General features: G+C 38.8%; 1 protein-coding gene across 1 annotated transcript in view; it reads right to left on the minus strand.

Annotated features, from left to right (window-relative positions):
- LOC126078362 (putative serine protease K12H4.7) overlaps positions 1 to 12,220 on the minus strand; it is a 71,877-nt gene that overhangs the window by 17,147 nt on the left and 42,510 nt on the right. Inside the window, exon 5 of the mRNA XM_049888848.1 lies at positions 3,039 to 3,153. Within this exon, the coding sequence (XP_049744805.1) occupies positions 3,039 to 3,153 (115 nt within the window). The remainder of the gene's footprint in view (positions 1 to 3,038; positions 3,154 to 12,220) is intronic.

The raw sequence follows: 12,220 nt of genomic DNA on the forward strand, positions 1-12,220 counted from the left end.
ATCACAAATCACCAGCCAAGTCTTTCCAAGAATGATCCTTTAGAAACAATCAAGAATTTTCTCCAAAAACTATTTCCAAATAGAATAGGGAAGAAAGTTTGACCTTCATCTCTTCTGTGTAACTATAATATCCAGGTGTAGAGGAGGATGGGTACAAGAAAGTAGGGTGTGGATGGTTCTATTTTTTCAGGCCCTTAGTAATTTTGGCGGGGGGAGAAAAGACAGTGGGAGTTTCTGCTCCCCAGCCTGACTTTGTTATTCCCAACATGTGTTGCCAAGATTTAGGTGCAGCTGTTTCTAACAATGACTTCAGCTTTCAGTGGATTCTGAACCCAAATGATCTTAGGTTTCTTAAAGTAATCACTAAACCAAAAAAAACAAAAAAACTAATTATTCAAAGTCAGCCATAATTACCATTTCTATTTTTCCTTTCTTACAAAGATGATTTTCTACCAAGACTTTAAGGTTTAATTTTACAAATATTTCCTTTGCTAGGCATTCCACATATACTATTATTGAATCCCTATTGTGGGTTGAATTTTGTCCCTCCGAACATCAGGTTGCAGTCCTAAACCATAATTTCTGTAAATGTGATCTTGTTTAGAAATAGGGTCTTAGAAGATGTTATCAGAAAAGTTAACATGATGTCCTACCTAAGTAGGTGAGTCTTAATGCAATATGAGTGGTGTCTTATAAAAGAGGGGAATAGGCACAGACAGACAGACATGTAATAATGAAGGGAAAAGAGGCATGTAATGATGGCGGTATGACGAGGCTGAAATCCAAGGAATGCCAAAGGTTACCAGAAGCTGAGAGAAATTAAAAAGGATCTCGCCTAGAGCCTTCAGAGAGTACATGGCCCAGCTGGCACCTTGAATTCCAGCTTCTAGCCTACAGAAGAGTGAGAAACTAAGTTTATGTGGTTTATAGCCATCCACTTTGTGATACTTTGTTGAGGTAGTATAAGGAAACTGCTAAAATATCCCACGAAGTCGATGCATTAGGTCCAAGTGCTTTGGAGCTAGTAATACCCACATCATGTGATATTTTGCTATGAGTCACATAGATAACAAGAAAAAGAAACTGTGGAGGAGGGGCATGGAGATTAATCTTGACCCAAACCAATGTTCCTTCTCCGGATGAAAAAGAAGAACTGAATGGGAACCAGGCAGAGTCTCTGTTCTAAAGAAGGGTGTGATGTAGTAGGAGGAATGTCTCCATAGAGCACCAAATGAGGTGGAAAAAAATATGCATACAACAGAATCACACATAAAATGTGGGGATTGGGGAGCAGTGGTTAAAAAAAGTTGCATCAGCTTGAAGTAATCATGAGAGATTTCATGGGGGGTGCCTTTTGAAATGCACTTAATGTATTTTGATGGGAACAAGAATGGGGGGCATTCTAGAAGACCAGAATAACACTAGGGGAAATGTTCATGTGAATACAAGAACAGCAAATTGTAGAATTTGGCTAGAACATAAGTCATGAACTTTGGAAGAATGGGACTTCTTATAACAGCAGATTAACACTTTTTGTAGTAGTTCATCTTGTTCATGAAAAAGAGTTTCTTAAGGGTTCTTTAGCAAGAGAGGCAGTGAGATAAGAGGTGTATTTTAGGGAGATTAACCTAGAGTTTGATATACAAAGAACTGGGTTGGGGGACAGACAGAATGCAGGAAGACAGATCAGAAACCACTAAGAATCTGAAGGAGAATAAGGGAAGGATAATAGTGAAGGCAGGCATGGCCACAGCTGTCTGTCTTTGCCAATCTTTCCAGCCACACAGTACAGTGCTGGCACTAAATTGGTACTCAGTGTGAGAGGATGGAAGCAAGGAGGGAAGAAAGAAACAGTGTTAGAAGGATATAGAGAAACTGTGGGAGAAGGAGGAAAATATGAGAGACATTTCCATTTCGACTTTGGAAACGTGTACAATATTCTCAACTCATAATTATCAAGTGCCATCCCGCTCAAAAAAAAAAAAAGCAAAAAAATTTTATACAAATCTGTTGAGATCCAAGTAAGATCTGTAGTCTAGCTAACTGTATTGCAACAATATCAATTGGTTTTTATAATGTACTACATTTAAGTAAGATCCTAATATTCGATAAAGGTGGATGAAGGGAACATGAGACTTCTCAGTATACTTCTTGTAATTCCTTGTGAGTACATAATTAGTTCAAAATAAAAATTCATAAAAAAAATCAATGCAACTCATGAACCAGTTTATTCCCTTGTTCTACCAGATGTCTGTCCTTACTCTTTTTGGCAGGTACCCTGGCTGGATTAGAACAGGATGACCTGGGAGGTGAGACTGCCTTGGTTAGGTACCCAAGTCTTTGTACATGTTCCTTAATCTCTGGTATTCCTAAAAGAACTTTCTCAATCTCCCAAAATAGTTGTGATTTTTTTTCTAGATATATCAAAGTTCACAAGTTTCTCCTTTCAAAATCTGTCTTATTCCATGATCCAGTGGATCAAAAGAATGTTCATATTCTAATGTTCTTTTAAATTTCCTGTTTCTGAGCATTATTCAAAGTATTTAAATTCACCATGTCTTTTTCTTCAGTCCACACAAGACATAATTTCATTTTTTTCTATTTGCTTATAATTGTTGCTATGAAATAGGTCAGATTCAGAGTAACCCTACATAATGGGACAGCTTTCTAAAATTTTTGAACATGACACAAAAAAATTTTTGGACTTGACATAGTTTATTGAAATAGTTGTATTCTGTCATACGGTGTATCCATTACTACATTTTTTAAAGAGTTTCCAAGTGTATTTAGAATAAAAGATGAATAAGACAAGGAAGTTGTAGCATATTAATAATTTGATACCTGACATGTATCACCATGTAGTTTGATTCTCAGAATGGAAGCTTGTATGTATTGTTTGAATTTCTAAAAATATGCCCACACCATGTATGTCTTTCTCTACAACAAATTTATGACACCTAGACAACTAGTGAATACCTCCGTGAGCTTTTCTTTCTTTCTCTATATATTCTCCACCCTTTCTTTCTTCACTATTTTACCTTATCGTTCTTTTCATTCTTATTATGCTGAACAGCGAGCTCAACAGGAAAAATCAGACGTTCTAGAAAATAGGCTTTGTCCATTGCTGAGTAAAGTTTAAGACGTTTACATAACCTAGGGGAAAGAAAACAGAAAAACAGAAGTGAAGTTCCATTTCACTTCAACATCAAAAGCCAAATGTAGAAAGTAATCCAAAATGAATTAATACTAGATTTCTTCAGAACATTTATTCTGTGGAAGGAGAAATTAATTATGGTCCCTACGTTAGGTTTTAAAAATATGTCTACAAAAATAATTCCATCCAGCATTTATGTAACACTACTGTTATCAAAATTCTCTCATTTAAATCAATGCATTGTACCACAAAAATCCCACTGATCTCCTGCTCCCTCAGGGGTTCTCTGCTGTGCTCCCTGTCAGGGCAGTCATTGGTTGTGGCCAAGCACCATCTAGTTCTTCTGGTCTCAGGATGATGTAAGTCTCTGTTTCATGTGGCCCTTTCTGTCTCTTGGGCTCATAGTTATCACGTGACCTTGGTGTTCTTCATTCTCCTTTGATCCAGGTGGGTTGAGACCAATTGATGCCTCTTAGATGGCCGCTTGTTAGCATTTAAGACCCCAGATGCCACATGTCAAAGTGGGATGCAGAATGTTTTCATAATAGAATTATTTTGCCAATTAACTTAGAAGTCCCCTTAAGCCATAGTCCCCAAACCCCCACCCTTGCTCCGCTGACCTTTGAAGCATTCAGTTTATCCCGGAAACTTCTTTGCTTTTGATCCAGTCCAGTTGAGCTGACCTTCCGTGTATTGAGTATTGTCCTTCCCTTCACCTAAAGTAGTTCTTATTTACTAACTAATCAGTAAATAAACCTCTCCCACCCTCCCTCCCTCCCCCCCTCGTAACCACAAAAGTATGTGTTCTTCTCAGTTTATACTATTTCTCAAGATCTTATAATAGTGGTCTTATACAATATTTGTCCTTTTGCCTCTGACTAATTTCACTCAGCATAATGCCTTCCAGGTTCCTCCATGATATGAAATGTTTCACAGATTCGTCACTGTTCTTTATCGATGCATAGTATTCCATTGTGTGAATATACCATAATTTATTTAACCATTCATCTGTTGGTGGACACCTTGGTTGCTTCCAGCTTTTTGCTATTGTAAACAGAGCTGCAATAAACATGGGTGTGCATATATCTGTTCGTGTGAAGGCTCTTATTTCTCTAGGGTATATTCCGAGGAGTGGGATTTCTGAGTTGTATGGTAGTTCTATTTCTAACTTTTTAAGAAAATGCCAGATAGATTTCCAAAGTGGTTGTACCATTTTACATTCCCACCAGAGTATATAAGAGTTCCAATCTCTCCTCAGCCTCTCCAACATTTATTATTTTGTGTTTTTTGGATTAATGCCAGCCTCGTTGGAGTGAGATGGAATCTCATCGTAGTTTTAATTTGCATTTCTCTAATGATCGAGAGCATTTTCTCATGTATCTGTTAGCTGCCTGAATATCTTCTTTAGTGAAGTGCGTGTTCCTATCCTTTGCCCACTTCTTGATTGGGTTGTTTGTCTTTTTGTGGTTGAGTTTTAACAGAATCATATAGATTTTAGAGATCAGGTGCTGGTCGGAGATGTCATAGCTGAAAATTCATTCCCATCTGTAGGTGGTCTTTTTACTCTTTTGGTGAAGTCTTTAGATGAGCATAGGTGTTTGATTTTTAGGAGCTCCCAGTTGTCTGGTTTTCCTCATCATTTTTAGTAACGTTTTGTATTCTGTTTATGCCTTGCATTAGGGACCCTAACGTTGTCCCTATTTTTTCTTCCATGATCTTTATCGTTTTAGTCTTTATGTTCAGGTCTTTGATCCACTTGGAGTTGGTTTTTGTGCATAGTGTGAGGTATGGGTCCTGTTTCATTTTTTTTGCAAATGGGTATCCAGTGATGCCAGCACCATTTGTTAAAAAGACTATCTTCTCCCCAATTAACTGACACTGGTCCCTTGTCAAATATCAGCTGCTCATATGTGGATGGATTTATATCTGGGTTCTCAATTCTGTTCCATTGGTCTATGTGTCTGTTGTTGTACCAGTACCAGGCTGTTTTGACTTCTGTGGCTGTATAAGAGGTTCTAAAATCAGGTAGAGTGAAGCCTCCCACTTTCTTCTTCTTTTTCAGTAATGCTTTGCTTATCCGAGGCTTCTTTCCCTTGCATATGAAGTTGGTGATTTGTTTCTCCATCACATTAAAAAATGTCATTGGAATTTGGATCGGAAGTGCATTGTATTTATAGATGGCTTTTGGTAGAATAGCCGTTTTTACTGTTAAGTCTTCCCATCCACGAGCAACATAAGTTTTTCCACTTAAGTAGGTCCTTTTTAGTTTCTTGTAGTAGTACTTTGTAGTTTTCTTTGTATAGGTCTTTTACATCCTTGGTAAGATTTATTCCTAAGTATTTTATCTTCTTGGGGGCTACTGTGAATGGTATTGATTTGGTGATTTCCTCTTCGATGTTGTTTTTGTTGATGTAGAGGAATCCAAGTGATTTTTGTATGTTTATCTTATAACCTGAGACTCTGCCAAACTCTTCTATTAGTTTCAGTAGTTTTCGTGAGGATTCCTTAGGGTTTTCTGTGTATAAGATCATGTCATCTGCAAATAGAGATAATTTTACTTCCTCCTTGCCAATCCAGATGCCCTTTATTTCTTTGTCTAGCCTAATTGCTCTGGCTAGGACCGCTAGCACAATGTTGAATAAGAGCGGTGATGGAGGGCATCCTTGTCTGGTTCCCGTTCTCAAGGGAAATGCTTTCAGGCTCTCTCCATTTAGAGTGATGTTGGCTGTTGACTTGTATAAAAAAAAAAAAAAATAGATGCCCTTTATTATGTTGAGGAATTTTCCTTCAATTCCTATTTTGCTGAGAGTTTTTATCATAAATGGGTGTTGGACTTTGTCAAATGCCTTTTCTGCATCAATTGATAAGATCATGTGGTTTTTGTCTTTTGTTTTATTTACATGCTGGATTACATTAATGATTTTTCTAATATTATACCAGCCTTGCATACCTGGTACAAATCCCACTTGCTCATGGTGAATTATTTTTTTGATATGTTGTTGAATTCTATTGGCTAGAATTTTGTTGAGGATTTTTGCATCTATGTTCATGAGGGATAAAGGTCTGTAATTTTCTTTTTTTTGTGATGTCTTTACTTGGTTTTGGTATCAGGGATATGGTGGGTTCGTAGAATGTGTTAGGTAGTATTCCGTCATTTTCTATGCTTTGAAATACCTTTAGTTGTAGTGGTGTTAACTCTTCTCTGAAAGTTTGGTACAACTCTGCAGTAAAGCCATCCGGGCCAGGGCTTTTTTTTGTTGGGAGTTTTTTGATTACCGTTTTAATATCTTTTTTTTTTGTTATGGGTCTATTTAGTTGTTCTACTTCTGCTTGTGTTAGTTTAGGTAGGTAGTGTTTTTCCAGGAATTCATCCATTACTCCTAGGTTTGCAAATTTGTTAGAGTACAATTTTTCGTAATTATCTGATATGATTTTTTTAATTTCATTTCGGTCTGTTGTGATGTGGCCCATCTCGTTTCTTATTCAGGTTATTTGTTTCCTTTCCTGTATTTCTTTAGTCAGTCTGGCCAATGATTTATCAATTTTGTTAATTTTTTCAAAGAACCAGCTTTTGGCTTTGTTAATTCTTTCAATTGTTCTTCTGTTCTCTAATTCATTCAGTTCAGCTCTAATTTTTATTATTTGTTTTCTTCTGGTGCCTGATGGATTCTTTTGTTGCTCACTTTCTATTTGTTCAAGTTGTAGGGACAGTTCTCTGATTTTGGCTCTTTCTTCTTTTTGTATGTGTGCATTTATCGATATAAATTGGCCTCTGAGCACTGCTTTTGCTGTGTCCCAGAGATTTTGATAGAAAGTATTTTCATTCTCATTGCCTTCTATGAATTTCTTTATTACCTCCTTAATGTCTTCTATAACCCAGTCTTTTTTCATGGGGGTATTGTTCAGTTTCCAAGTATTTGATTTCTTTTCCCTATTCTTTCTGTTATTGATTTCCACTTTTATGGCCTTGTGGTCTGAGAAGATGCTTTGTAATATTTCGATGTTTTGGATTCTGCAAAGGTTTGTTTTATGACCTAATATGTGGTCTATTCTAGAGAATGTTCCATGTGCACTAGAAAAAAAAGTATACTTTGCAGCAGTTGGGTGGAGTGTTCTATATAAAACAATGAGGTCAAGTTGGTTGATTTGAGCAATTAGGTCTTCTGTGTCTCTATTGAGCTTCTTACTGGATGTCCTGTCCTTCTCCAAAAGTAGTGTGTTGAAGCCTCCTACTATAACCGTGGTGGTGTCTCTCTGACTTTTCAGTTCTGTTAAAGTTTGTTTTATGTATCCTGCAGCCCTGTCATTGGGTGCATAAATATTTAATATGGTTATATCTTCCTGGTCAATTGTCCCTGTAATCATTATGCAGCATCCTTCTTTATCCTTTGTGGTGGATTTAATTTTAAAGACTATTTTGTCAGAAATTAATATTGCTACTCCTGCTCTTTTTTGCTTGTTGTTTGCTTGATATATTTTTTTCCATCCTTTGAGTTTTAGTTTGTTTGTGTCTCTAAGTCTAAGGTGTGTCTCTTGTAGGCAGCATATAGAGGGATCGTGTTTCTTTATCCAGTCTGATAGTCTCTGTCTCTTTATTGGTCCATTTAGTCCATTTACATTCAGCATAATTATAGATAAGTATGTGTTTAGTGCTGCCATTTTGATGCCTTTTATGTGTGTTGTTGACAATTTCATTTTTCCACTTACTTTTTTGTGCTGAGACGTTTTTCTTTGTAAATTGTGTGTTCCTCATTTTCATAGCATTTGACTTTATGTTTGCTGAGTTGTTATGTTTTTCTTGGTTTTTATTTTGAGTTATGCAGTTGTTATACCTCTGTGGTTACCTTAATATTTACTCTTATTTTTCTAAGTAAAAACCGAACTTGTATGTCCTATATCGCCTTGTGTCCCTCTCCATATGCCAGTTCTATGCCACCTGTATTTAGTCCCTGTTTTTGATTATTGCGATCTTTTACTTATTGACTTCAATGATTCCCTGTTTTGAGCGTTTTTTTCTTTTTGAAATTAATCTTAATTTGTTTTTGTGATTTCTCTATTTGAGTTGATATCAGGATGTTCTGTTCTGTGACCTTGTGTTGTGCTGGTATCTGATATTATTGGTTTTCTGACCCAACAATATCCTTTAGTATTTCTCGTAGCTTTGGTTTTTGCAAATTCTCTAAGCTTGTGTTTATCTGTAAATGTTTTAATTTTGCCTTCATATTTTAGAGAGAGTTTTGCTGGATATATGATCCTTGGCTGGCAGTTTTTCTCCTTCAGTGCTCTATATATGTCATCCCATTGCCTTCTTGACTGCGTGGTTTCTGCTGAGTAGTCTGAACTTATTGTTTCTTCTTTGTAGGAGACTTTTCTTTTATCCCTGGCTGCTTTTAAAATTTTCTCTTTATCTTTGGTTTTGGCAGGTTTGATGATAATATGTCTTGGTGATTTTCTTTTTGGATCAATCTTAAACGGGGTTCGATGAGCATCTTGGATAGATATCCTTTCATCTTTCATGATGTCACGGAAGTTTTCTGCCAACAGATCTTCAACTATTCTCTCTGTCTTTTCTGTTATCCTTCCCTGTTCTGGGACTCCAATCACACGCAAGTTATTCTTCTTGATAGAGTCCCACATGATTCTTAGGGTTTCTTCATTTTTTTAAATTCTTTTATCTGATTTTTTTTCACCTATATTGATGTCAATTCCCTGGTCCTCCAGATCCCCCACTCTGCATTCCAATTGCTCAAGTCTGCTCCTCTGACTTCCTATTGCTTTGTCTAATTCTGTAATTTTATCATTAATCTTTTGGATTTCTGAGTGCTGTCTCTCTGTGGATTCTTGCAGCTTATTAATTTTTTCCACTATGTTCTTGAATAATCTTTTTGAGTTCTTCAACTGTTTTATCACTGTGCTCCTTGGCTTTTTCTGTAGATTGCCTTATTTCATTTCTGAGGTCTTCCCTGATGTCTTGAAGCATTCTGTAAATTAGTTTTTTATATTCTGCATCTCTCAATTCCAGGATTGTATCTTCATTTGGGAAAGATTTTGATTCTTTAGTTTGGGGAGTTGTAGAAGCAATCATGGTCTTCTTCTTTATGTGGTTTGATATCGACTGCTGTCTCCGAGCCATCACTAAGATATTGTACTGATTTATTCTATATTTGCTCACTGAGTCTTATCTTGTTTTATTTTCTTTCAATATACGTAGTTGAGCCACTAGATTGTGCTGTCTTGATTGTTGTAGCCCTTGAATCACTTATGTCCTATTGCCAGCTGTTTTGGGCTGTTACCAGATATATAAGCCTAAGAGTCCATTTACTCTTCTTGAGTAGAATCTGATTTGGGGTCATCAAATGTGTGGTGCAGACTGTCACCTATCCACCTAGAGACGTAGTGGTGATAGTTGTGTGCACCAGATTCTAGCAGCAGCTGGGGTTCACACTCCGGGGGGGCAGGATGCTGACAGGCTTCCCCCAAGTGCCAGTGAGGTAGGTGTGTCTCTATTCCTAAAGCACCTTGGTGGGTAGGCTCTGCAGCTGTACCTTAGGCCCCCAATGCAAGTACCTCTACAGATTGGTAGGTGTCACCCTCCTTAGACCCCTAAGGCAGGAGGCTAGGTGGTCTGGGGGGAGCTTCAGCCCTCAGTTCCCTGTTGCGGGTCAGCAAGGGCTCTGTTGAATACGCAGAGATATCAGACCTGGGAAACTTGTCTTTCCAGTAATCCACTAAAACAATTACACTCAGATCCCTAACGGAAATGCTTTTGCATTGTAATAGCCACCTTGTTCCCTGTAGGGATGAAAGCCCAAGACTGGATCACATATGCTTGGCAGGAGCTGGTTCTGTGTTTTTAGTCCAATTAGGGAAGGATTTTTGGTCCCTGGGTTTTTTGTGGTTGCTTCTCTCAGGCCAGGAGAATGGATTAGGAAAAGACCAAAAAGAAAGAAAGAAAAACCGCAGCACAGTTCACTCTCTGGCTTAGGAAATTCCAATGTTAATGAAGCCACCTGGGAAGGGGAGGGGAGGGTTCAGATAAATAGGAGAGAGTAGCACCCCCAAATATAGATAAAGTTACTTATCTTGCTTGGGATTACTGTTTTATTTGAGATTCCTGAGGGGCTCGTCAACTGTGTGAGCTGGCTGGGTAGAGATTGCCCCCGAGGGTCAGGCCCACGTCCCGTGCTCGCGCTGTCTCAGAAGCTGTGGTTAGTTCCTCCGCTCCCAGTCCGAAGCCCAGCACCAAGGTTCCCCAGCCAGGACGCCGCACTCCCGGCTCTGAAACCAATCTCTGCCTCCTGGTGACTTCTCCTCCTGTCAGCAGCATCACTGCGCTGCCCGCGTGCACTGGCTGGGCTTCCCCCGAGGTCACTTCTGTGGGCTAAGGCTGCGTCCAGTGTTTGCGCCGTCTCAGGATGTCGTGCTCAGCTCCCCTGCACCCAGTCCAATGCCTGGCGCCAAGGTTTCCTGACTGGGATGCTGGCTCTAGCCTCTGAAAACAGTCGCTGCTTCCCCGTGGTTGTTCGTTCTCAGTCTCTGTCACTCAGGTCAACTCTTTAGATCTGTGTTTGATGGTCAGAGTTAGTAGATTGTCATGTATATGATCGATTCACTTGTTTTTCCAAGTCTTTGTTGCAAGAGGGATCCGAGGTAGCTTCTACCTAGTCAGCCATCTTGGCCCCCGACCTCAATGACTTATTTTTTATATCAAAACAATTTATGCCAAAGAAGAATGAACAGGAGGAGGCAGCTGCCTGATGTGAGTCTTGTACATCCAGATTCAAAGCAAATTAATTTTAATCTAAGAATTCAAGTGAGATTTATAGTTCTCCATGAGCAAAGGGAAAGAGGAAGACAGCATTCATAAAGTGTCACTCATCATGGAAAAGTAGGTCTGTGGCACAATGTTCAAGATCAGGACTGCTAACTGAAAAATTCGAAGGTTCAAACTTACCAGCTGCTCTTCAGGAGAAAAGCCCCAGCAAGTTGCTCTCTTAAAGATTGCATCCCAGCAAAGGAGAATGAACAACACCAAAGACACAAGAAAAATACTAGCCCAAGAGACAGAAAGGCCCACATTAACCTGAGGCTCCATCAGCCTGAGACCAGAAGAACTCGATGGTACTCAGCTACCACCAGTGACCGACCTGACAGGGAATAAAACAGGCAGTCCATGAGGGAGCAGGAGAAAAGTTGGGTGCAGAACTCAATTTCTGTTTAAAAGACCAGACATAATTGTCTGACTAGGACTGGAGGAACCCCAGGAGATATGGCCCCCATACTCTGTGTTAGCCCAGAACTAAAACCATTCTCTAAGCCAACTCTTCAGACAAAGATTAGACTTGACTATAACACAAAAAATGATACTCGTAAAGAGTGTGCTTCTTAGCTCAAGTAGATACATGAGACTAAATGGGCAGCTCCTGTCCAGAGGCAAGATGAGAAGGCAGAAAGGGATAGGAGCTGGTTGAATGAACATGTAAAATCCAGGTGAGAAAGATGAGTATGCTATCACATTACAGGGAAAGCATCTAGGGTCACGTAACAATGTGTGTATATATTTTTGTATAAGACATGTACTTGAGCTGTAAACTTTCACTTAAAGGGCACTCTGTCCTACAGGATTACCATGAGAAGAAACTGATCTGATAGCAAATAGGAGAAATATGGAAAAGGAGTAGGTTCTGCCTTTGTAAATAAAGCATTGGGAGGGAGGGATGAAGAGGTCATGCATGCACCCTAAGATGATAACCTTCCCAAGTAGCAGAAATCCTCAGAGACTATGTGTCTCGTGATGACAATTCTATCATTTTGGGACCACTGACAGACCCAGGACAGATGATTAGTTTGTCCACAGTCTGTTTCTCCATCTTCTGAAACCCTCCCCAGTGTACATACAGAATCATGACAAAGATCAAGACACATTAATGGAAAAAAAAAAAAAAAACTCCCCTCTCACTTTCTGTCTGACAAGCCAAACACCAGTTCACAAATTATCAGGAAGTATTGTAGCAAGAAGATCACAACTGTGAAATATTCATGGGTTATAAACCTGAACTCTGATGA

The sequence above is a fragment of the Elephas maximus genome, chromosome 6 (assembly GCF_024166365.1).
Source record: "Elephas maximus indicus isolate mEleMax1 chromosome 6, mEleMax1 primary haplotype, whole genome shotgun sequence".
NCBI classification, from domain to species: domain Eukaryota; kingdom Metazoa; phylum Chordata; class Mammalia; order Proboscidea; family Elephantidae; genus Elephas; species Elephas maximus.